The sequence below is a fragment of the Orcinus orca genome, chromosome 6 (assembly GCF_937001465.1).
Source record: "Orcinus orca chromosome 6, mOrcOrc1.1, whole genome shotgun sequence".
NCBI lineage: Eukaryota > Metazoa > Chordata > Mammalia > Artiodactyla > Delphinidae > Orcinus > Orcinus orca.
Genome location: NC_064564.1, coordinates 99,300,548 through 99,323,791, shown reverse-complemented (window position 1 = coordinate 99,323,791; position 23,244 = coordinate 99,300,548). Strand labels below are relative to the sequence as shown.

Genomic DNA, 23,244 nt, shown 5'->3' with positions numbered 1-23,244 from the left:
TTTCATTCTAAATTGGGTAGAATAATTTATCTTCACTTTACGTGAGTTGTTGTTAGTTAAAAATATTTTTGGAGTCCCTATTTCTTTGGATTAATAGGACAGATCTGTGTGTATGTGTATGCATATATATATATACACACACACACGCACACACACATATATATTTAATTTTATTGAAGTATAGTTGATTTACAATGTTGTGTTAATTTCTGCTGTACAGCAAAGTGATTCAGTTAGATATGTATATGTTTTTAATGGAGTGTGAACTCCAGCAAGGTGGTGGGACTTTTTTTTTTTTTTAAGGCCAGTTTAGACTGGAAACTCCAGAGAGCTGAGAATTAGGCAATTACTTTAGTGTCTGGAAAAACCCCAGGTGGAAGCTTGATGTTCAGTGAGTCGGTTTACCTCAAGATCAAAGGGACTGATCCATTCTTGATAAGACTGTCCCTGGCTTTCATTCTGCACAGGTCGTTTGGCTTTTTACGTTTCGAATCTGAGTTAATAATGATGAAGTGGACGCTCACTCACTCCAGGCTCTCTAAAGAGCAACATCTCTATGGAAACACAGAGTGGCTGCTGGGATCCTTTCTGGGCCCCTCACCCGACTCAGGGACCGAGTCCAAATGCCTCCAGGCCTCCTGTTAGCTCCTGCCCTTCTGTTTTGTGGTCGATCCTCCTCTTCAGCCCAGTGAGTGCTCACTTGCAGCTGGACATATTTCAGATAGAAGAGAAAGGTCAGCCGGAATAAATGGGCACATTTATGCAAATAGCCGCAGGGCTGGGATTTGTTTGAATATGTGCGTAATGTTTAGACCATCAAGCATTATAGCTACCATTGATCGTGCACCAACTTAAACACCCACGGCGCTGCTAGGAGCCTTGATGCTTGATTTCATTTTGTCCTCAGAAAAACCCTGTGAAGTATTGATGTTTTCATTTCATAGATGAGTAATCTGAGACTCGTAAAAGTTATGCAACTTTCACAGGGTCTTTCAATGACTAGTAAATGGCAGAGACAGGATTTGAACTCAGGCCTTTAGACCTGGAAAGCCCACGAGCTGTCTCCTGCCACTTTCCTAAGCTTGAATTATTTGTAGACCACCCTGACAGTGTTTGCCAGAACTAAAGTATTTTTTAATTTAATAAGTTTCTTAAAACAACTTATGTTTAAAACTTAAATTTTAAATTTATTGATCAAGGACACAGTAATATATGTGATATCATGAGTTTGATGAACACCTGGGCTTTTTCAAATATACACAAAAATCAATACAAAGCAAACATATAAAAATATATTCATGTGCCACCAAAAAACTCATCCTAAAGTGAATAACGCATTTTAGGAAAGCACTACTTTAAGCCATGCTGCTTCTACCTATTTTATGTGACTCTAATGACTTAAAAAGAAGAAAGGAAGCACAGCAAAACTCTTATAGCCAAACATGCATTTATTTAAAGTTGTCACCTTGGGAAGCCATACCCTCATTTCAGGGATGCTGCTATTATCAAAATGTGTTGGTTTTGTAATCTATTTGGGAATTGCCTTTGGAGGTAGTTTATGAGTCATATTAGAAGACTGGTCATATCACTTTGGAAAGCAGATACTAGAAATGACATTGAGCTTGACATTCTGTTAAGGTCTCTTGAATTTATTCTGTAGGACCTTTTACTGTTTTCAAAAGTAGAGAAAATGGATATAAAATTGGAAACCAAGAGAGTGCACTAGACTAGGCCCTGACCACAATGGGACTTCTGAGAGAGCAGTCTGTGCTCACTGTCTCTGTCCCCTCCCACCCTGTTCTCTTCTGAGCTTCCTGAAGGAGAATCAGGCGTCCAACACCCCACTTCACTGTTGCTCTCTCTCAAGGTCACTAATGACCATGGTCTAGTGCCAGTCCTCCTTCCTGTTAACCTTTCCACAACATTTAGCATTGTTGATTATCTATCCATACATTTATCAATCTATTCAACCAGTCAACCAAATAATAAATATTTTAAAAATATCTATGTCCAACCAACTGTATTAGTTTCTGGGGTTGGAGAGGTAGATAGATCTTGTCTTCGCTGTCATAGAGCTTACATTCAGGAGAAATAGACATTAAATAACTAATCACAAAATTATTTAGTTACAAACATGATGAGTACCACAGAGAAATACTGGATGCTAATAGAATACTAAAATACATAACTTTATATATGTACATTTATACACACACACACACACACACACACCCATGCACCACATGCAGAATCTAAAGCAAAGCAAAGGTACTTTATAACCCATGGAGGCTTTGGTCCCCAAAGTCCAATGCAGAGTTCAGTTGGATGCTGTGGGGGCCTACTTTGTTTAGGCCAGAGGAGCCTAAACGTCCTACAACTGGACAAGGCAGAGACCTGCTCTGCCTGCCTCTGTCCAAAGTCAGACCTCAGATCTGATCATGGCACCATGTGCCCTCCACTGGGGAAGAAAGAGCCATGTGAGGGGAGAGCAAGAGGTCGAGCCCCCAGTGCTTATGTTCTGCTCCAGGCCCTTCTTGGGTGGGAGCGAGGAGGTCGGGAGGATTGGTAGAAAGGAAGGGAGATAACGTTCGAGGAAGCAGACACTCCTTCAGATCTTCTCTTTCCTTGACTCTCGAGGCATCACACTCTCCCAGCCAACCTCTGACCTCCTTCTGCTTTCCTCTTTCTCCTCTAGTTTCCCCTTTGGTTTCCATGTGTCCCAGTGCCCTGCTATCATGCCACCTGCTCTCCATGTCCTACCTGGGCATGTCACCTGCACCCAGGGATTCAACTACCATCTACCCATTGATGACCTTCAAGACTGTTTTTTTCACCCAGGTAGATGAACTCAGACTTAGCATGTTCTAAACACAATTCGTTCGTCTCTTTCTCACAAACCCAGTCTGCTTCCTCCTATATTTCTTATGAGTACAGTAGAAGGCGATCTATTCAGACTCTCAGGCTCAGAGACTGGCAGTCAGCCTAGACTCCTTATCTCTTGCCTCCTATTGCTTTCCTTCAGAATTGCTCACGGTTTTAAATCCAGTGCCCTGATTTCATCTTTTCACCTTTTTGCTGAATAGCTACTTCAGTGCAAAGGCTCTGGGCTATGGAGTCTGGCAGATCTAGTTTTGAATCCTGACTTCACTGCTTACTAGCTGTGTGACCTTTGGCAGGTTACTTAACTTCTCTAAGCCTTAGGCCTGTAAAATGGACACTATAATGTCAAATTCATGGTGTTATTTTGAAGATTAGATGAATGATACATTTAAAGTACCGTACATGCTATCTGGTCCATAGTAACAACTCAATAAATGTTCACTCGTTATTGATTTTATGATTGCCTCCTATGACTGCTGGGAAAATGTGATCAAATCTATAAAGACCTACGTATCAGTGTTTGATGTATTGTAATCACTGAGTAAAGGGTATCACATTCCTTCCTTGTGACCTCCAGTGTCTCTTTCAAAATACACCAGAGTTATCTTTCTAAAAAAAGAAGTCCCCCACACCATTGTAAAGCAATTATACCCCAATAAAGTTGTTTAAAAAAAAAAAAGGAAGTCCCCATCATCTTCCTGCTTTTAGCCCTCCAAGGCTCGTCGGAGTAAGTCTGTGCTTAGTCTAGCGAGCAGGTCTTCCCAAGTCTGATCCCTTCCTCTCTCTGCAACCTCGCTTCCCCTCTTTCCTCCTCCCCAGCACGTTACACGTCTCTGTCTGAATCTGCCACACCCTTTACGCTTGCAGGCATTGGACCTGCTGTTCTGTCTTCTGTCTTCCTCACTCTTCAGCCATTCAGCCCTGAAGGTCATGCCCCCCACGAAGCCGGCTTCCCCAGGTCTTGCAGTGAGAGTTGGTGGCTTCTTTCTCTATACCTTGTGGTACTTGTGTGCAACTTTGTCCTGATATTTATCAAGTTGTAATTTTTCTGCTTATACGTTTGCTCCCTCCATTAGAAGCCATGTTCCTGAGGGAAGGACTTCTGTTCTGATCATCGTCACAGCCCAGTGCCTGGCATGGGAGGACGCTTGGCATGCGATAATCGTTCAGTTAAGGGTCAGTGGTGAATAAAGTGCCCTGGAGTCAGTTCCAAAGAGAACTTCCAGAAATGTTTTCAGTTTTTGGTACTATTAGAATTAGGGCGTAGCCTCCCGAGTCATCTCTTTTAAAGGGGCAGCATGGATATGGGTGTTTAATAGCTGATACCTTTATAACGAAGTCTTTCCAGCTGATTCGTAGACACCTGGAGGGAAAAGCAACCGGATTTTGTTATGCTACTCCTTGGGATGAAATATCTGACATCCCTAGAATCAGATCTGGGTCCCTCTGTGCAGAGAGCATGGCACAGCCTGGAGGCAGATAGCATTTTTGAGATGTTATTTGCAGTTGTCATAGTGAATGAGCAAAAAGGAAGAACAAGAAAGGAAACTTTCATGTTTCCTTTCTAACCTCTGCTTGGGTGGCAAAGAGGTCCCGAGTGGGAAGGAAATGTGCTTTACTGGCAACAGAGAGAAGGTGAGGGGTGGGATGTTTCCTTTTCCTTCTGGACCAGGGGGTGAGTATCAGAGGGATGTGGGAATGAGCAGAGGAATATAGAACTCTAGGGCTTTGAAGGTCAGTGGAGAGGGAAAGGGCCAGGAATATTTGGGGCTTGTTCAAGCTGATAAAAGACTGGTGCCAACATCATCATTATGCTACCCAAGGAGGTGAATGGATAGGTCTTTGCATCTATCAGGATACCCATGTCCACAACTGGAGTATTTCTTTGATTTCAAATTATCTGTGCTCCAGGGAGAAACATTGATGTAGAGACCCAGGGGTGCTTTAGACAGCCGTAGGTGATCCTCTGGTGTCTCTCCAGAAGTTTGCCTGTTTTCCTCTCTCTGCCTCCATTTATTCTCACTTATAGTCAGCTGACCTGGGCTTACCCAAGACCAGGTAATGTGTGACATAGAATCTCGGCAATGCTGCTGAAGGGATGATTTAATAAAGATATAAACTCTTCCATAGGCAAAGAGAGCAGTAGACTAGGGTCTGTCTAAAGATAGTATTGGTTCTGAGTAGAGGAGAAATTAGTCAACCCTACAGGTGCCTGAGGTGCAGGCTCCCTTTCCCACTTGGAGGCTGAGAAGAGATTTACTAGAAGGGAAGGATGGGAGCTGAGATGAAGAGAGGAATCTTCTGGGGCGGAGACTTATCTTTCTCACCCTTCTTGATGGGAGTCTTACCTTGGGTTTCTCAGAAAGCAGGGCCTGAGGCAGAGGGCTTATATTTTTTTCACAATAGGGAGTGCTATCCCAGGAAGCAGGAGTGAGGGCTAAGGTGAGTAGAGCAGGGAAGGAAGCAGAGCCAGTGTAAGGACGCCTTGTTGCAGCCGTCTTCACTGAGTGCAAGTATTGCTCCATCAGTGCGACAGCGCCCTGAGAGGTCTTTGTAGGTCTGCCCTTCAAGGGGAAGAAAGATAAGGGGCAGACTTATCTAGTACCTCCTGTCCCCCAGGAGGTGTTAATTCCCCCCCACTTCCAGGTTGCATGTGCTAGGGTGTGCAGCAGGGAAGCCCCAGCATGGGAGACAAGACACGGTTATGGTGTCAAAGCCCATGCAGGGCTGGAACAAGGAACAGGAGAAGCTGAGAGGTTCTAGAACATCCACAAGGGATGTCTGATTCAGTGGGGAAGCTTGAATTTGGGCTGAGGAACATTCCTGTGTGGTGAGGTGATGATTCCCTTCTCCAGAGGTGATGATTTGGTAACTTCTACCCGCAGGGAATTTTATTCCTTTTGATGTTGGTGTAAGTGAAATTTTTTTTTTAATTTCCTTTTGGGATTGTTCCTTGCTAGTGGACAGAAATGCAATTGATTTTTGTACATTGACCTTGTATCCTGCAACCTGGCTGAACTCCTTTCTTAGCCTTGTGTGTGTGTGTGTGTGTGTGTGTGTGTGTGTGTGTGTGTGTATGTGAATTCCTTAGGATTCTTTATAGACAAGAGTATGTCAACTGCAAGTAAAAATGGTTTTACTTATCTGCAGGGAATTTATTAAATGGATAAAAAGCTAGATCCTTGCCCCCTTCCCATCTGGACAACTTCCTAGGTGGTTTACTAGGTTCATTGGGAACTGTGTTACCTCAGGAACCGAGGTCCTAATACTGTTTCCCACATTCCCAAATATATTACATGAAATACACACAGAATATATAAAAAAAGCAGAACAACTTGAAGAAATTAGTGGCTTCGGAATAAGTCAGGATTAAATAGCTTCAGTTAAAGGAGCTCTGGAAGTATCCAGGGACCTTGTGGAGAATTTATTTAGTTTACCCCGGCGGGTTACTCCTGAGGAATGGTCCCATGTGGTGATGCGTGTCATTTCCCTCTTGGGAACAGCAGTGACCTGGAAATAACGCTCCATCAGCTGGGTGGGATGAGGAAGCCGGAAGCTGATCTTACCTGTGCAACTGCAGGGAAGATTCAGGGCTCAACTCTGGGCCGCTTTCTATCCCACAGGTGTGGAACACCAGTGGCATCCAGTGGCCTGTCAGACCAATCACAGGTTGGAATTCTCACCCATACTTAAGCAGGAATCTTTCCTTTTCCTCCAAATCAGGTAATGGGCCAAGCTCACTCATGGTGAAGTTAAATTGGGTGATGGCCTGGGGTAGCTTGAATTGCTGATTCGGTTTCTGAATCAGAGCATGAATGGTGATCATCAGAGAGACCAGCTGGGCAGATAAACTAAGTCACGCCCTCTAATGTGGTGGCCATTAGGGTTTTTCCAAAGCCCATCAATGCATTTTGTGAGTGGACTCTCTCTTTTTCTATTTTAGAAATAATTATAGAAATTAATGACGTGTCAGTGTTTAATAACACTTGTGTGAGGTGGCAAATAAACCCAGGAAGAATAAACTCCAAGATCGTATATGTGGTAAGTAAGGTGAGCTCCTTTTTCCTGCTAGGGCAGCAATGGTTACCATGGGAATAAGAGTAGGAGGGACTTGCTTCCGGAAGTGCTTCTCAATCTAACAGTTTTCAAATCCCATAGTCCTTTAAAAAAGTGAACAGAATTTTAAAGATATCTGGATTCTTTTATTTTACATTTTGAGTTTAGTCTATTTGTCATCCTCCATATATGTGTGTGGGATGTATTTATATTTGGCATCGTCATTATCGCTTGTTTGCAAGCTCTTGTATTTCACTCCCCCAGAACAAGCCTAGAAGCATCTGCTGCCTCGGTGACAGTTTGCAGTGAGCGGGTCTCAGGTTGTGTTGCCTCCATTGATCGCTGGTCATTTGAGTGCAGGACAGCACTCCCTGGAGATACTCCTCATTTTATGTTACTTCTCAGCATTTATGGATTACTGGGCTGATCAGATTTCATCATCAGATACCTGATAGCAGAGGTTTGCCCTATTTATCTCCCCTGGGGTGAGCAGTGCAGTATTAAAGGGAGTAGTAAGGGAGTAGGTTCCAGCACCACAAAAATCTCTCTTGTTTGTTTTAACTGAAGTTCTGGTGGGTTCTCTTGTCTTTTCCCCTCACAAAGATATACATAAAAGGACAACGGTTGGACCCCATGGAAACAGTTCATGAGGAGACAGTTAATTTGACCACAGACAACAGGACCCCGAAAGTGTGCCTAGATCTGTACCAGGGCACCAACTACACCATGCACATTTCTATTGCCTCTCCCAGACGCTCTGTGCCAGCCATCATTGAGTTCCAGACAGCTGGTAGGTGGAGGTGAAGTCTCATTTCCTCCTAGAAAATGCTACGCACAGGATGTGGGAAAAATGTGCTTCAGAATCTACTGGTCAGGAGAGTTCACGGTTGCTTTCTGAGATTTGTAGCCAGGGGATTAATTGCTCTAGGGCTCAGAACCAGAGCGGGTCTGGTAGGAGATATTCCTCTCCTATTGATGCCAGGCTGAATGGTCACTGATGTATTGATTCTCAGCTGGGTCTTCTGGTTGACGCGGAAGGTAATAAGGCATTTAAAAGAGGAGAACAGTAGGTGATGATGCAGTCCATTTCAGTTATCCAAGGCAATAGAGGGCAGCCACATGGCTTATCTTTGGTAGGAAACTCAAAAGTCATTCACTCTTGCCTATGGTAAAGGTGGAGCCAGGGAGGCTGACCCAGGAGCTGTGCTCCAGGATGGGAACTGACCCTAGGACTGATTGGGGGTGGAGAACCGAGCTGAGAGTGGACAGGTGGAGAGGGGGAGGCAGCCTTAGGATGCAGGAGGGTAGATGTGGGGTGAAAAGAGGAGTGGACCAGAAGGAGCTTCAAGAAGTCATGATAAACCCCAATGCACATAGTTATCACATGGATTTTTATATCATCATGACAATTACAGTAAGTTTTTTTTTTTCATAATTCTGGTTGTGGGGTGTCAGGACTAATTAAACTCCTAATAAGCAAACCTTGAAAAGCCATTGGTGTCATTTATTATTTTGGATGAGTTGAGGTAGTTCTCAACTAGCTATTTGATGTCCTAATTAAGAAAACTCAACCTTTAGGTGTTGCTGCCACTAGGAACTGGGAAGTAACATGGATGTTGCAGAAATAATTGAAGTCTGCCAGTCTTAACAATATCAAGCCAACTATGAAATTATACAAAATAGGTCTCAGGGTACTTGTATATAAATAAAACAAAATGATTTATTTCTAAGTAAATACTAGGTAGGGAAAGATATTGTCAAATTAATATAGTAACTAGAGAAAGTTGTTCAAAGTTAAAAATAAACTACTGTGGATTTATTAGGAATATGTCTTCTTTGAAAGAGCATCCCAGGACTCCAAACTCATCTGTCTCTGTTCAGTCAGAATGAGAGCTTGCTGTTCAGTGTCAGCTGTTTTTACTAATATCCTCTTCAACCTCTTCAAGTTAATTTCCACTGAGAAAAGCGTGGCCTTTTGGGTCAGACATACCCGGATTTTCATCTTAACTCTGCTGCTTAAGAGTTGGGTGACCATGACTGAGTTTTTTAATGTCACCAGACCTCCTTCCTCTGTCTGAGATGTTAAATGGAATTGGATTAAATTTGCAAATTAACCTAGTGAGAATTGGGATTTATATTGAATTATTCCAACTGGGAACAAGGTATGTTTCTACATTTACTCCCTATCTACTCAAATTTTGTCTTTGCTGTTTCCTTATGCACTCTTGTGAAGCTCTGTCATTCCCACCTCTCTATCCTGCACATTTAGCCATCTGATTTCATTATTAGCGTTATGCTAGTTCTCTTTAAATGAATTGGGAAGTTTTCCATATTTTTTATACCTTGGAAAAGTTTATATCACTTTAGAATTATCCCCTTCCCTTAAAGTTGGACACATTGCTCTTAATATTATTTAAGTCTCACCCCTTTGGGAGATGATTCTTTGATAACTTTGTCAGTTTCTTTTATGTTTTTTGGGATCTGTTTATGTTTCTTACATTTTCTTGAGTCAATTTTTATAATTTGTACTTTCCTAAGAAACGTCCATTTCGCTGTGATTTTAAATATATTGGCAGATATATTGGCAGAATGTCACATGGAATATTTGTTTACAACTCCTCTGGGGTTACAGATTATATAACCCCAGGTTATTTTGATTTGTAGTTTTGTGTTTCTCTCTTTTTAACACTTGATCTGCTTCGCTTGGGTTGTCTGTTTTATTACTGTTGTTTTCCCCAAAGAGTAATCTCTTGGGTTTTTAAATTGTTTTTCTTTCTCTGTCTTATTAATTTCTCTCCTTATTTTTTTTTTATTATTTCCTTCTCCCTAGTTCTCTTAACTTCATTATATTGTTCTATTACTAAATTCTTGAACTGAATGCATAGTTCAACTTATTTCCATTATTTTCTGTTTGATAATAAAAGCCTTCAGTGCTTCTTTCTCCCTTCCCGATTTGAGCTTTGCCAGAATTCTTTAGGCATTTATACATGTTGTCTTTATCTTTATTTTCAAGACATGGTATAATTGCTATTCTGATTTTTCCTTGATCAAAGAATTATTTATGAGGGTGTTAATATATGTTCTCTTTATTTTTACTTTACTTTATTATATACTTGCTATTTTTTATTTATATATTTATTATTTTTTGGCTGCATTGGGTCTTTGTTGCTGCGTGTGGACTTTCTCTAGTTGTGGCGAGCAGGGGCTACTCTTCGTTGCAGTGTGCAGGCTTCTCATTGCGGTGGCTTCTCTTGTTGTGGAGCATGGGCTCTAGGCGCATGGGCTTCAGTAGTTGTGGCACATGGGCTCAGTAGTTGTGGCACACAGGGGCTTAGTTGCTCTGCAGCATGTGGGATCTTCCTGGACCAGGGCTTGAACCTGTGTCCCCTGCATTGGCAGGCAGATTCTTAACCACTGCGCCACCAGGGAAGTCCCTACTTGCTAGTTTGATTTCCTCATTGATTGAAGGATTAATTATGTGTGTTATCAAGTGGTAGGTTTAAAATATTTTTAACATTTACACTTTGTTGTTGATTTCTAGTTTTTTTTTTTACATTTTAGTATTCTTTGTGGGGAATTTATCAACATTTTCTTGGGGCTTACTATTTGGCAAAGTTTTGTGATAATAGGTAGAGTGTTTGCTTGTAAGGTAAGATCTAGTCTTAAATCAGCTCTAGTAGTAAGGTTTTTCAGGACTTCTGTTTTTGTTGTCGTTACTGTTCTTTGCTTACTTGGATTGCCATTCTTCTCAGTTTCTCTTAGAAATTCTAATTGTTTTGTTTCACACATTTTGATGTTATGATATTTATGTTCGTGATTGATATCTTTTTTTTTTTTTTTTTTTTTTGCTATACGCGGGCCTCTCACTGTTGCGGCCTCTCCCGTTGCGGAGCACAGGCTCCAGACGCACAGGCTCAGTGGCCATGGCTCACGGGCCTAGCCACTCCGCGGCACGTGGGATCTTCCCGGACCGGGGCACGAACCCATGTCTCCTGTATCGGCAGGCGGACTCTCAACCACTGCGCCACCAGGGAAGCCCCGTGATTGATATCTTAACTGTAGATTCTAACTTCCACTATTAAGAAGTGGCTCACTTTAGCCTATTTTATTTTTTTTTTGCCCCGATTTTCTTGATTTCTTTGTGCTCTATTTGCATGATATGACTTTGCCCCCCTTTTGTTCTTCTTAAAAGCTATCTGGATAACATTGCTATAGATGTACGCTAGGAGACAGCATATGTTGCAAACCTTTTTGAGAAAAATAGTAGTTAAGCAATTTACATTAGTGTTGTTTGTGATATGGTTTTCCTTTCTTCTGTCATCTTAATTTTTTCTCTTTTTTATGCTATGTTGTTATGTCCATTGTTTTCTCTTTTTGCTGCACGGATTTTCTTTTTTTTTTTTTTTGCGGTATGCAGGCCTCTCACTGTTGTGGCCTCTCCTGTTGCAGAGCACAGGCTCCAGACGCGCAGGCTCAGCGGCCATGGCTCACGGGCCTAGCCACTCTGTGGCATGTGGGATCTTCCCGGACCGGGGCATGAACCCGTGTCCCCTGCATCGGCAGGCGGACTCTCAACCAGTGCACCACCAGGGAAGCCCCAGATTTTCTTTTTTCAGTGATTCAGACAGTATAGATTTTGCTTTTATTCTGCATTACACATTAAAAAACAAAAATAAAAAAATCCTATTTGAATGTGTATTTCTCTTATTGCCTGTGTTGACTGAAATAATGTTAACTTCTCCCCCAGTAAGATAAGGAAGTTAGCATTCTTTACTTCCTTTTACTCCTTCCCCTTTTGCTTCCCTTATGTTATTGGTTTAATACAGCATTTTATTGCCAGCTTCTTATTTTTAATTATTTTTAACATGTACTACATCTTTAAAGGATTCAGTTTTATATTAATTTATAGCAATATTCATAAAAATTATTTTAATAGGTATATGTTTTAATAGTTTCAGTGTTTAGTACCAGTTCTTTCACACCAAAGTATCTTTGTCTTTCTCTGTATTTTTATTTCTCTCTCTGCACAGTGATTTCTATCTTCTTACTGAGGAATGGGATACTTTCTGAGCCCAGGATTATCTGAGAATATCCTTTTGTTGTCTTCACAAGTGAATAGGAACTTGATTGAAGATAATATTCTTGGGCCAAAACCTTTGTTGTCAGAATTCTGGTGGCATTTCACATTGGCTTTGGGAATTTAAAGTTTTGAAAGAGGAATTTGAAGGTGTGATTAAAAAAAAAAAATCCTATGTAGACAATCTGATTTTTCAGCCTGGATATCATAGAAGCTTTCTTTATGTGCAAAGTTCAAGATTTTAATCATTTACTCATGCACATGGTAAATGTTTATTGACCACTTACTATGTGTTGACATTGTTCTAGGCATCAGGAATTCAATAGTGAATGAGACAGGAGTCCTTTCTTTCATGAAATTTCAGTCATGGGTTATATACATGTTAATGTTTTTCACAAAGTTTTCCTAGTACCCTGTGAGGTTTTGGATCTTCAAATTTCAACCTATCTACACATTAGGAATATTTTCTTTCATTAAATCTCTGATTATTGTTTTTGTTTGTTTTTGCTCTTCAAATACTCCTATGTGCAATTCCTTGTCTGTCTGCATTGGTCTTCTATTTTCTGTTTTTTTTATATCCGTGCCTTTTTCCTTTGCCTTCTGTGAGTATGTAGCAAGTTTGTTCTCTATATGCATTTATGCATATGTGCATTGACAGTTCTTTTTTTTAAGATTAATTAATTAATTAATTTTTTGGCTGCGTTGGGTCTTCATTGCTTCACGCAGGCTTTCTCTAGTTGCGGCGAGTGGGGGCTACTCTTTGTTGCGGTGCCTGGGCTTCTCATTGCGGTGGCTTCTCTTGTTGCGGAGCATGGGCTCTAGGTGCATGGGCTTCAGTAGTTGTGGCACACGGGCTCAGTAGTTGTGGCTCACGGTCTTTAGACCACAGGCTTAGTAGTTGTGGCGCACGGGCTTAGTTGCTCCATGGCATGTGGGATCTTCCCGGACCAGGGCTTGAACCTGTGTCCCCTGCATTGGCAGGCGGATTCTTAACCACTGCGCCACCAGAGAAGTCCCTGCATTGACATTTCTGATGCACTTTAAATTCTGTTGTTGCACTTTCATTTCTTTTTGTCTATTCTAGTTCCCTTTTTATTTCTGCCTCTCTCAACCAGCTTCGTCTCTGCTGTCACATTCTCTTACATCTCATCCTTAATCTGTTTGAATCATCTTTAAAATTTTTTTACTGAAAGTACAGAACAGATGTTGCTGAAGTTTACCATTATTTTGCTCACTATTTTTTTTCAACAGTGTTCATTCTTTGCCTTCTAGGCGCGATCTCCCTCTTCTTCTTTGTAAAATCATTTCATGGGCTTCCCCCCTCCCTTTCTATATTATTTATCCTTGGAAGATAAAAGTTTTATTTAGGTTTGATATTTCCCTCATAATAAAATGGATGGCATTCCCTTTGATCTTACTTTTTATTGGATGATATTGGTATGCTTATCTCAGATCTCATCTTGAAGGATTTACTGCTGGTTGGATGATCCAGTATCCTTTGGAGAGCAGCTGTGAGAAAACCTACTGCCCCAAGTTTTATTTCTGAGCACTTTGCTATCTTGAGTGGTGAAGCTGTAGCCCTTGGGCCAGCTCAGCATTGCCTGGCTTCATTATGGTGCTATAGCCTACAGAGGCAGGAAGGAACCAAGTCTCTCCTTTTGCCAACCCAGGTTGTCTGTCAGGTGGAACCTCCAGGTCCCTAGGCCTCCCCTTAGAAGTCCTTCCCTGTTACTGATCTCCATTGTGCTAAGGAAAGGCTATTATTATTAGAAGTAGAAATAGTGATAGCAGAGTATATAACCCTGGGTGCCTATCAGAATTGCCTGGTGAAGTAAAAAAAAAGCAAAAACCCCACAGATGTCCAAGCTTTGCTTTAGATCTGCCATGTCTGGGTGAGGCTGATGTGCATTTAGGATTGGGAACCCGCAGGCTAAATGGCTCCAGCTGGAGCAGTCCTGTGGCCTATGCTTGCTTCCAGCCCCTACCTCTATGGGCACCAGTCCTCCCCTATTCCTTTCTTTGAGATTTTGGAACCCTGCTCCTTTGCTTGGAAGGCATGTTGCTTAGAGCTCTCAGCATCTTTCTTTACCTAGTCTCTTCCACATTGTGCTAAGCAGAAATATCTTCATGTTTCTGCCTTATGGATGGCAGTCAATCCTTTCCAACCCAGATGCAAATTTTGACCCATTTTCACTATTCGCAGTCACTTCTGTCAGGGTTGGAGGTGGGAAGTGGGAGCCAGATGCTTTTGTTTTCAGACTATAATGGCTATAAGTGGGAAAATCATATTGAGATGGGAACTCTGCAGACAATACTTCTGCTTTATGCTCTGTTTGTGTACAGACATATACTATATGTGGTATTTCTCACATACATATATTTGGTATACCTCAAAATCATGTGCGTACATGGGGAAATTTTTGTTTCTGGTGTCCTTATGAAATCTTGAAAATGAAAGCTATGAAGATAACGGAGAGCACATTGTGATAGGTCTTCAAATTCTCTCTCATAACCATATCTTACATTTTCCAGTTATAGCTAACCAAGAATATTTTCTCCCACGGCTAATTGCCTGGTGCTGCCTATGTCAGTGATATTTAAAATGCTGTGGACAGTTCCAATTTTGAGTAGAATAATTTATTGTTATCATTATTACTTCTTAGGTAGCAAAGACTCCCGTGGGAGAAATATAACTATCTTATAGTAATAAAAAGCTTCTCTCTGTAGACATTTAACTTTTTCTCATTTGTAGAAAATGCACAGACCTGTTTGTTAGGAAATTTGCTTTTCCTTGAAAATTAGCCATGGTACTACTAGACTCTCTGTGGGTTCTTTAATTCATTAGTAACAAATTTTTTCTTCTTCTTCTTCTTTTTTTTTCATTTCCTGTATTAAGGAAATAGAACATCAAAGGAATGAATTAGGCTGCAGGAGGCATGAAATGACTTTTTTTCTATATAGCAATGCAAATATATCAGCTCTCTGATTATTTCATTGCCTCATCTGAGTAGCTCTTGAAATACTGTCTGCTGTGAGAATAAACATCTTGCCTGGTCATCTACTTTCTGGTCATCTTCTAGGTTGGAAACACCTGCTCTGAGAGTTCTAATCCCTGACCTTTGACTTTTATTCAGGTTTTTCCTTATTCTCAGACTTTCTGGCTATTGATATACTTACCTTCATGACATTTTGCTTATGGACCATCCAAGTGATAGAATTAACTCTCTAAAAATCTCACAGCCTTGTTAGTTTACAACAGTTTTTTTGCGGTACGTGGGCCTCTCACTGCTGTGGCCTCTCCCGTTGCGGAGCACAGGCTCCGGATGCGCAGGCTCAGTGGCCATGGCTCACGGGCCCAGCTGCTCCGCACCACGTGGGATCTTCCCGGACCGGGGCATGAACCCGTGTCCCCTGCATCGGCAGGCGGACTCTCAACCACTGTGCCACCAGGGAAGCCCTACAACAGTTTTAAAATATGCATTATTTCATTTGATTCAACGGCCTATGATATAAGAAAAGCAGACCTGATTACTTGATTCCACAAATAAGGAAACTGAGGTTCAGAGGGGTTAGGTGACTTAGCTAAGGTCATGCAATTAAGAAGTTGTAGAGCTAGGACTTGAAGCCAGATTTGATGCCTCTGCTGTTAAACACTCTGTTGGCTCTCGGAGTTTCAGTTGTCCTTGGCCATGGTATGTTTTGCTAAGAAGATGTAACCTTTCCCTGTGTTCTCTCTTATCTTTTAGGTGATGATCTCTTAGAAGATGACAGGATTTTCAATATTTCAGTACTTAATGAAGCTTGTTTGAAATTGAACAGGCATTCTAGGAAAGTTGGATCAGAACGAATGTACCAAGTAAGAAGATCTCTTATGCTATTCGTTAATGAATTGTGTCACTTAAAACTTTGGGTGCTCTCCAAGTGGGGATCCAGAGTATTTAAAAACACGAATGGAATGAACTTCTAGATTGATTTTTGTTTCTAGAGATGGATGTGAGATGGCTGCAAGTGAGGGACTAAATTGAAGGAAGACACTATTGGGTGATTTGCTCTCATTTTCTCTGTCTGGTATTTCACATGTCTTATATTTTATTTTGGTTCATTTATAGTTGCAGCTTATTTTGTCATCAAATTCACACTCAGATGTGGGTTTTTAAGAAACTTATTGCAGGGCTCTTGGTCCTCACTTAACTTGAATTTATAAACATCACAAATCTCAAGTAAAATTATAAGTATATTCAGGCAGGAACTGAAATTTATTATTTTTGTATCATTTTTAGTGCCTAGCAAATCATCTGACAGAGAGTAGACTAAGTAAGTATTAAATTAGAATTAATTCATTAGCCATTTACCAAAAGAATATCATGTATTAGGACCTGGAAGTTCTATTCGAACTAATATAAACATACAAGTAAACAGACAACTACAATAGGGTGTAATGAGAGCTTTGATAAAAAGTAAATAAATGGAATAGGAGACTGTATGTATGTATATATATGTCCGGGTACAATTTTTTAAAAAATATATTTATTTGGCTGCGCTGAGTCTCAGTTGCAGCATGCAGGATCTAGTTCCCTGACCAGGGATCAAACCTGGGCCCCCTGCATTGGGAGCGCAGAGTCTTAACCACTGGACCACCAGGGAAGTCCCCATGTCCAGGTACAATTTTTTTAACAAGAAGCAAAAACATTGCAGAGTCATAAACAGTAAGTAGGAATTAACCAGATAAAAGATGTTGGATGAAGTGAAGAAGGGCAGTGTGGACAAGTCGAGTAGCTTATTGGATAATTGAGAATGTGGCTTTCTTGGGGAACAGAGAAAGCAAGGGCGAGTAGGAGGAGATGAGGCAAAAATCTGAATAGTGATCATCCCTGTATCCCGTACTTTTAAGCTTGGATCTTATTTTTTATGTCTATATGGAGGCACTGGAGGATTTTAAGCAGGTGAGTGAAATATTCAAATTTTAATATTGGAAAGAACTGGACCTAGAAATATATTCAGGTCCCCAAATAACTTAATATAAAACAAAGATGATTTTTCGAATGGGTACAGAAATAAATGGTTCTGGGACAACTGGTTAACTACTTGGTTAAGAAGATAAATGATTCTCACTTCATATCCTACACTAAAATGATTAAAGAGTTCAACTGAAAAAAAATTGCTATTTTTTAATATGTTAGACGAAGGTTAATTTAAGTAACATGTGAAACACTCTTAACAAATCCATTGGAAGGAAGTGAACATTCAAAGGCAGTTTGCAAAAGAGAATATAGATACTGCCAAAACACACATGAATACACACATGAAAAGAATTTTTAAATCATGAGACACCATGATTTTTCTGTAAACCTGGAGAAAGTACTACTACACACAGCCGTGGGCCCTTAAATTGGCATGACTTTTCTGGAATAGTTATTTGTTAGGATCCATAAACTTCCACAAGTGTACTATAATTAATTATTCAAACATACACAGAAAGATTAAACTGTTCTCCGAAGCTTTATTTATAATAGGGGAAATTGGAAACAAGTGTCCATCAATAGGGATTTGGTTAAATAAATAATCATACATTTATTGGATAGAACACTATGCAGACATGAAATACCTTCTGCTTCCCACTGGACAACATTTGTTGCTGTGGACCAATATTCCCATTGAAATGGTCTCTTTTTCTCCTGTTGGTCTGAGCCTTCTCAGTCTCTTTCACAAGTTAAATCTGATTACCCCCAAGGTTGTGCCTTCCCTGTTCTCTTGTCCTTCTATACCCGTCTTTGGTTGTCTTACCCATTCTCTTGACCATCTCCATGCCGAAGACTCCTAAATCGATTTTTTTAGGGCTAATCTGCTCTCTAAGCTCTGGGCCCTGTACCCCCCAAAAGGCTCCTGTGCTCCCTTTAGCACTGTGTCTTCACATAGGTGACTCTCCTACCTGCAAAGCCCTTCCCTCCTTTACCAGGATAACTCCTACTCGTCCTTCAGTGCTCAGCTCAGTCATCTCCCTGGCGGGAGGCCTTCACTGACCTCCTCCCCCAAACGCTGTCCCTGCTCTGAATTGTTTTTCCTACCCTTACTTTTCACATCCCCAACTCACCTGGTTAATGCTAATTTCTCTTTCGGTCCACAATTAAGATGAGGAAACCTTCCCTGATCCTCCAGCTTCATGTACTCCTCCAGCTTCATGTATTATAACACTTATCCCTGGGTATTTTATTTGCCTAGATACTTACCTGTGAGTTCCTTGAGGTTAGGACCTGTATCTTATTTACTATTGTATAACCAACACTGTATACTCTGGCTGGTAAATAATAGGCAGTCTGTCTATTTATAGAATGAATTAATGATAGAGAAAAACTTTCTAATATGTTTTTAAGTAAAAGGACTATATTATAAAATTGTACAGAGAGTGTGATCCAAATTTCATTAACTAGAAAGTAATTTTTCGTTTATAGACTGAACTACGTGTAGTTTAGGATGAGACTGACTTTCTATAGAAATGCAGCCTCCATAGTTGTGAGGTTTTTCTCCAGCAGAGGGCAGCAGTCTGAATGCAGAAGTGGTGAAGTCAAACATCTGGATTGGCCCAGGGCTTTGAGTTTTCAAGAATGGGTGAAATTGAGAACAAAGCAGCAAGTGTGTTGAGGGTATCAGGCAAAGAGAATGGTGGAAGTGATAGACAATGGTATCCAAGATAGGTGGGAAGATGAGGATGGGGGTGTTAAAATAGTGGTAGAAAATCTTGAGTGGGGAAATCTTGGGGGATATCCTGAGAGAGATCAGACTGAGTGGGAATGAGTGGTCCAGAAGAACAAGGGATTGTGAGATCTTGGTGGAGCAGCTCAGAGGATGACAGTCAAGGATGTGGCGGTGGATGTGGGAAGCTGAAGCAGAGTGGAGGAACTTCACAGCACTGAACCCAAGCAACTCTGAGGCCAAGTTTTGATGGTTTACCTATAAGGACCTTTATATTACCCAAGAGAATGCTAGGAATTGGGGGAGAGAGGAATCTCCCAAACAGACCAAGAACTGTTTTCTAGAACCCTAATAGGAAGGCTCCAGTGAAGTACCATGACTCAGTTTCTTTGCATGCATAATTTGGGGTAGTCCTCATACAGTGTAAAAAGTCTGTTCCATGAGGCTTGTCTGTGGATTCCTTATGAATGAAAAAAAATGAAAAGAATTTTTCCCAGTAACTCCAGTACAGTCTCCTTCACCTGGGAAGGCTCAAGGGGTTACTTTAGGATAGCCTGACACTTTGTCCATCTGAGATGTAGTTATGCATTTTAAGCTTAGTCTTATAGCTGGTTGAGAGGGAGGTTGAATAGGGTACGTAGGGTAGCTTTGTAAAGTTCTTGTCCAGTTTAGCCTGCTATTGTATTAAAAATAATTCTGTGTGGGTGAGGACAAGTAGAAGGAACCTTCCTGCTTTCTTTCCATTTTGCTTATAGTCTAGACATCTGCAAGCCAAATGAATTTAATGATCACTTTCTTTTAATCTCACGACAGTTTAAAGTTCTAGGTCAAAGGCGGTATCTGAATAATTTTTATCACGCAACATCATTTAACTTCACAACGAGGGAACAAACCGCAGTGGTGTGTTTAGATCTGTATCCAGCAACTGAGTACACAGTGAATGTCACCCTCCTGGGATCTCCCGAGCAGCGCTCAGTGCAAATAACAATGACAACCGCACCAGCAGGTGGGTGTAGATGTCTTTCTGTTTGGTATCTTAAGACAACAAGTTAAATATGTGTATTGAACTGTACAACATGGGGCAGCATAAAGAATGATAGTCTCAGAGTCAAGAGACCTGGGTTCTAGTTCTAACAAACTACCAATGTTTTCTGGGGCACAGTGTCCCTGAATCTTACCACCTCTCCCCTTTCCCACTTGGGTTCAGGCTCAGAGACGGTACAGACCAGGAGTGGACTGCTTTACTCAGGAATTCCTAGGAGTGATGGATTGAGAATACTGTAAGGCTTCCTATCTCTCACTTCCAATTTAAGACAGCTGAACCCTAAGGGTAGTCATTATGGGCAACTAGAACTAACTTCCAGGAGATCAGAAATGTGAGCTGCAGTGTGTTGGACATGGGTAGGACAAGGAGGCCACCTGACAGCGCCGTACGAGCACATTAACCCGACACAGAGAACAGTGACCTAAAGCAGGTCAGGCTGTTGCTTCTGTTGCTTGCAAGGAAGCCAAATAAAGGTGGCTGTGTCAACTCCACAGCCCTCCCTGGTGGGGAGGGATGCAGAAGTCTCTACCATTTCTTTTGTTCTTTCATCAGTTGGGTTGCTTTTTTTAAAAAAAATATTTATTTATTTATTTATTCGGTTGTGCTGGGTCTTAGTTGTGGCTCACGGGCTCCTTAGTTGTGGCATGCGAACTCTTAGTTGCTGCATGCATGTGGGATCTAGCTCCCTGACCAGGAATGGAACCTGGGCCCCCTGCGTTGGGAACATGGCGTCTTAACCACTGTGCCACCAGGGAAGTCCCTCATCGGTTGGGTTTAATGGACAAATTTCTGGGCAACCATTGAAAGAAAACAGTAGAATAAGATAGGTCTCGCTCCTACCTTCCTGAGGCCTTTATCCTGTTCACCGACTGATCTTTGTGGGTCAGTAGTGGGCACGTTGGTCTTTGTCCTTGGAAGGCTCTGAAATGCAGTAGACACAAATGAGGGCCATGCAGCACCGGAGGCTGAAAATTCACTCTTTATTGGATTTTTCATCTCAGATTGTGCCTTGTATCAGCAGAGGTTGCACGATGAAGACCTCCTGACAGCATAAACCTAGCCCCCATTATTCTGTGAGCTACAGAATAATGCTCACAATTTGAATATGCATTTCCTCCAATTTTTAAATCCTCAGAGAAATTAAAGTCTAAAAATAACACCCACCTCTCCCTGTAAATTAACGTGTAAAGGCACTCAAGTCCCAGGTTCTTTCCTCCCCAGTGCCTTCTCTGCTAAGCCTCCATTAGAGTGGCCTCCCTGAGACAGCGAGTGTGTTCTAACTGTTACATCCTATAAATCTTTTTTTTTGTAGTAGATGTTACTTCTTAGGTACCTCCAAAGTTGAATTAATCTTGTTCCAAGTTTCATTGTCCCATTTCTCAACATGAGTCCCAGAGATACAAAACTTAGAAAAGCAAAGTTATGTGATAGTTATACAACACTGTGAATGTACTAAACATCACTGAATTGTATACTGTAAAGTGGTTAATTTTATGTTGTGTGAATTGCATCTCCATTAAAAAAGAAAAGCCAATGGCTTAGATACGTTCTTCTTGCACCTGGGCCTCAGTTACCTTCTGAGTGATTCGTACGTGACGTACTGCAAGTAAAATGGTTAGAACGGTTCCTAGTACATAATAATGATGATGACAATACCGGGTTTGTTTATTGAGCCCTGAGGGTGTCCAGGAATTTTTCAAAGTGCTGTCCTTCGGGCAATCCAAACCTACCCAACCTTTTGAGGAAGGCATTATTTTATTCCCATTTTACAGATTAAGGATCATGAGGCACAGAGAAGTTAAGCAACTTGCCCAAGATCACACAGAGTGAGATGTACAACTGGGATTTGAATACAGGCATTCTGGCTCCAGGGCCCTCATTTTTAATCGTACATCTACTGCTTTTTACTAAATATTTAGTGCTTAAAAAGAAAAAAAGGAAAATTTTGTTCCTAGAACCTAGTGTGTAAGTCAGTCTGGACCCACCTTGCTTTTTTCGACCTTGGACCGTGAGCAAAAACTTCGAATGCCATGGATGTGTAAATGCATTCGTTTAATAAGTGTTCATTTCTTATCTACTGTGTGTCAGGCAGGTTCTGATAGCTGACAAGGTAACAGCAATAAAACAGACTCAGCTGTCATGGGGTTGGAGTCAGGAGGTTGGAGAGGAGAGAGATAAACAAGTAAGGAAATATATGTTAGGTGGGGCTAAGTGGTAAGATGAAGAATAAAGCTCGGCCAAGGGAGTGTCAATTGATGGTCAGGGAAGGCCTCTATTATAAAGAGACATGTAAGCACAGGTCTGAAGGAAGTGAGGGGGAACACCAAATGACAGGCATGTCCTTGGCATGTTCTGGGAACATCAAGGGAGCCAGCGTGGCTGGAGCAGAGTGAGCTGGAGAAAGTGGTGGGAGATGAAGTCTTAGCTTCAGTATAACGAGGGGGGCATGGTGTCAAGTTCAGAAAGTGAGACTATTGTTACCTCCTCCTTTGCAATGTGGACCCCAGATTATCAGTAGTGCGTATAATCTAGCATGTGATGTGACGGCCTCTATAGGTTACTCAGCTGTCTGAAGCCCACCCCCTGTGAATTTCAACTTAATTTGGGAAATCTCTTCTCTTGAGGTTATTGGATTCAGTCTGACACCAGGCTTCCCATCTGTTGTGGGGGAAGGAAATCTACGCTTTTTGAAAATTTTGGAACTTTGCCAATGGTAGTTCCAGGTCTTTCTTGGTGTCTATCCCGAGTATTTAGAACCTTTTATTTTCATGTCTCCTTTGAGCCCTTTTTCTACCTACCCTCCACCATTGCTGAAGATCTTGATCTGTGCAGTGAAAGAGCCTCCTTTCTTTGTGAGCAGGACATCACATATTTATAGGAGGAAGCTCTTCAAGTGAAATGCACTGTCTTAAACAGAAATGGACTCACAGACATGGAAAACAAACTTATGGTTGCTGGGGGGGTGGATAGCTGGGGGGCAGGGGGAGAGATAAATTAGGAGTTGGGGATTAACCTATACACACTACTGTATATAAGGTAGGTAAACAACAAGGACCTACTGTATAGCACAGGGAACTGTACTCAATATCTTGTAATAACCTATAATGGGAAAGAATCTGAAAAAGAATAGATATATATGTAAAATTGTACACTTGAATCGTACACTTGAAACTGACACAACATTGTAAATTAGTTATACCACAACAAAAAAAAAGGAGGGAACATACCAAATGGGGAGAAAAGTACTTCAATAAGCTCATATTTAACTAAAAAAAAAAAAAAGAAGTGCATTGTCTTGCATGCCTGCCTCCTTCACACTCCCAGTTTCCTGCTGTTTTCTCCGAATTTCTCTATCCCCAGAAGGATCCTAAGTATTGCTTTAATTCTGAGCGGCGTGGCTTCCTATTATTGAATGCCTTGCTTCTGAATCCTGCTTCCTGGTTAGGAGGTTTCCCTTGTCTTCTCTGGAGTATCACCATCAGCTGATCCTTGAGCT

The 23,244-nt window shown here is 41.3% G+C and overlaps 1 protein-coding gene across 13 annotated transcripts in view; it reads left to right on the top strand.

The window, feature by feature from the left end:
- SUSD1 (sushi domain containing 1) overlaps positions 1-23,244 on the top strand; it is a 141,805-nt gene that overhangs the window by 42,838 nt on the left and 75,723 nt on the right. For all 13 annotated transcript variants that reach the window (XR_007477858.1, XM_033427450.2, XM_049710962.1 and 10 more), the window contains 4 exons: positions 6,824-6,921; positions 7,540-7,726; positions 15,760-15,869; positions 19,517-19,709. Coding sequence is in view for 12 of the 13 variants with exons in the window: in XM_033427450.2 (XP_033283341.1) it covers positions 6,824-6,921; positions 7,540-7,726; positions 15,760-15,869; positions 19,517-19,709 (588 nt within the window). In the remaining variant the exon portion in view is untranslated. The remainder of the gene's footprint in view (positions 1-6,823; positions 6,922-7,539; positions 7,727-15,759; positions 15,870-19,516; positions 19,710-23,244) is intronic.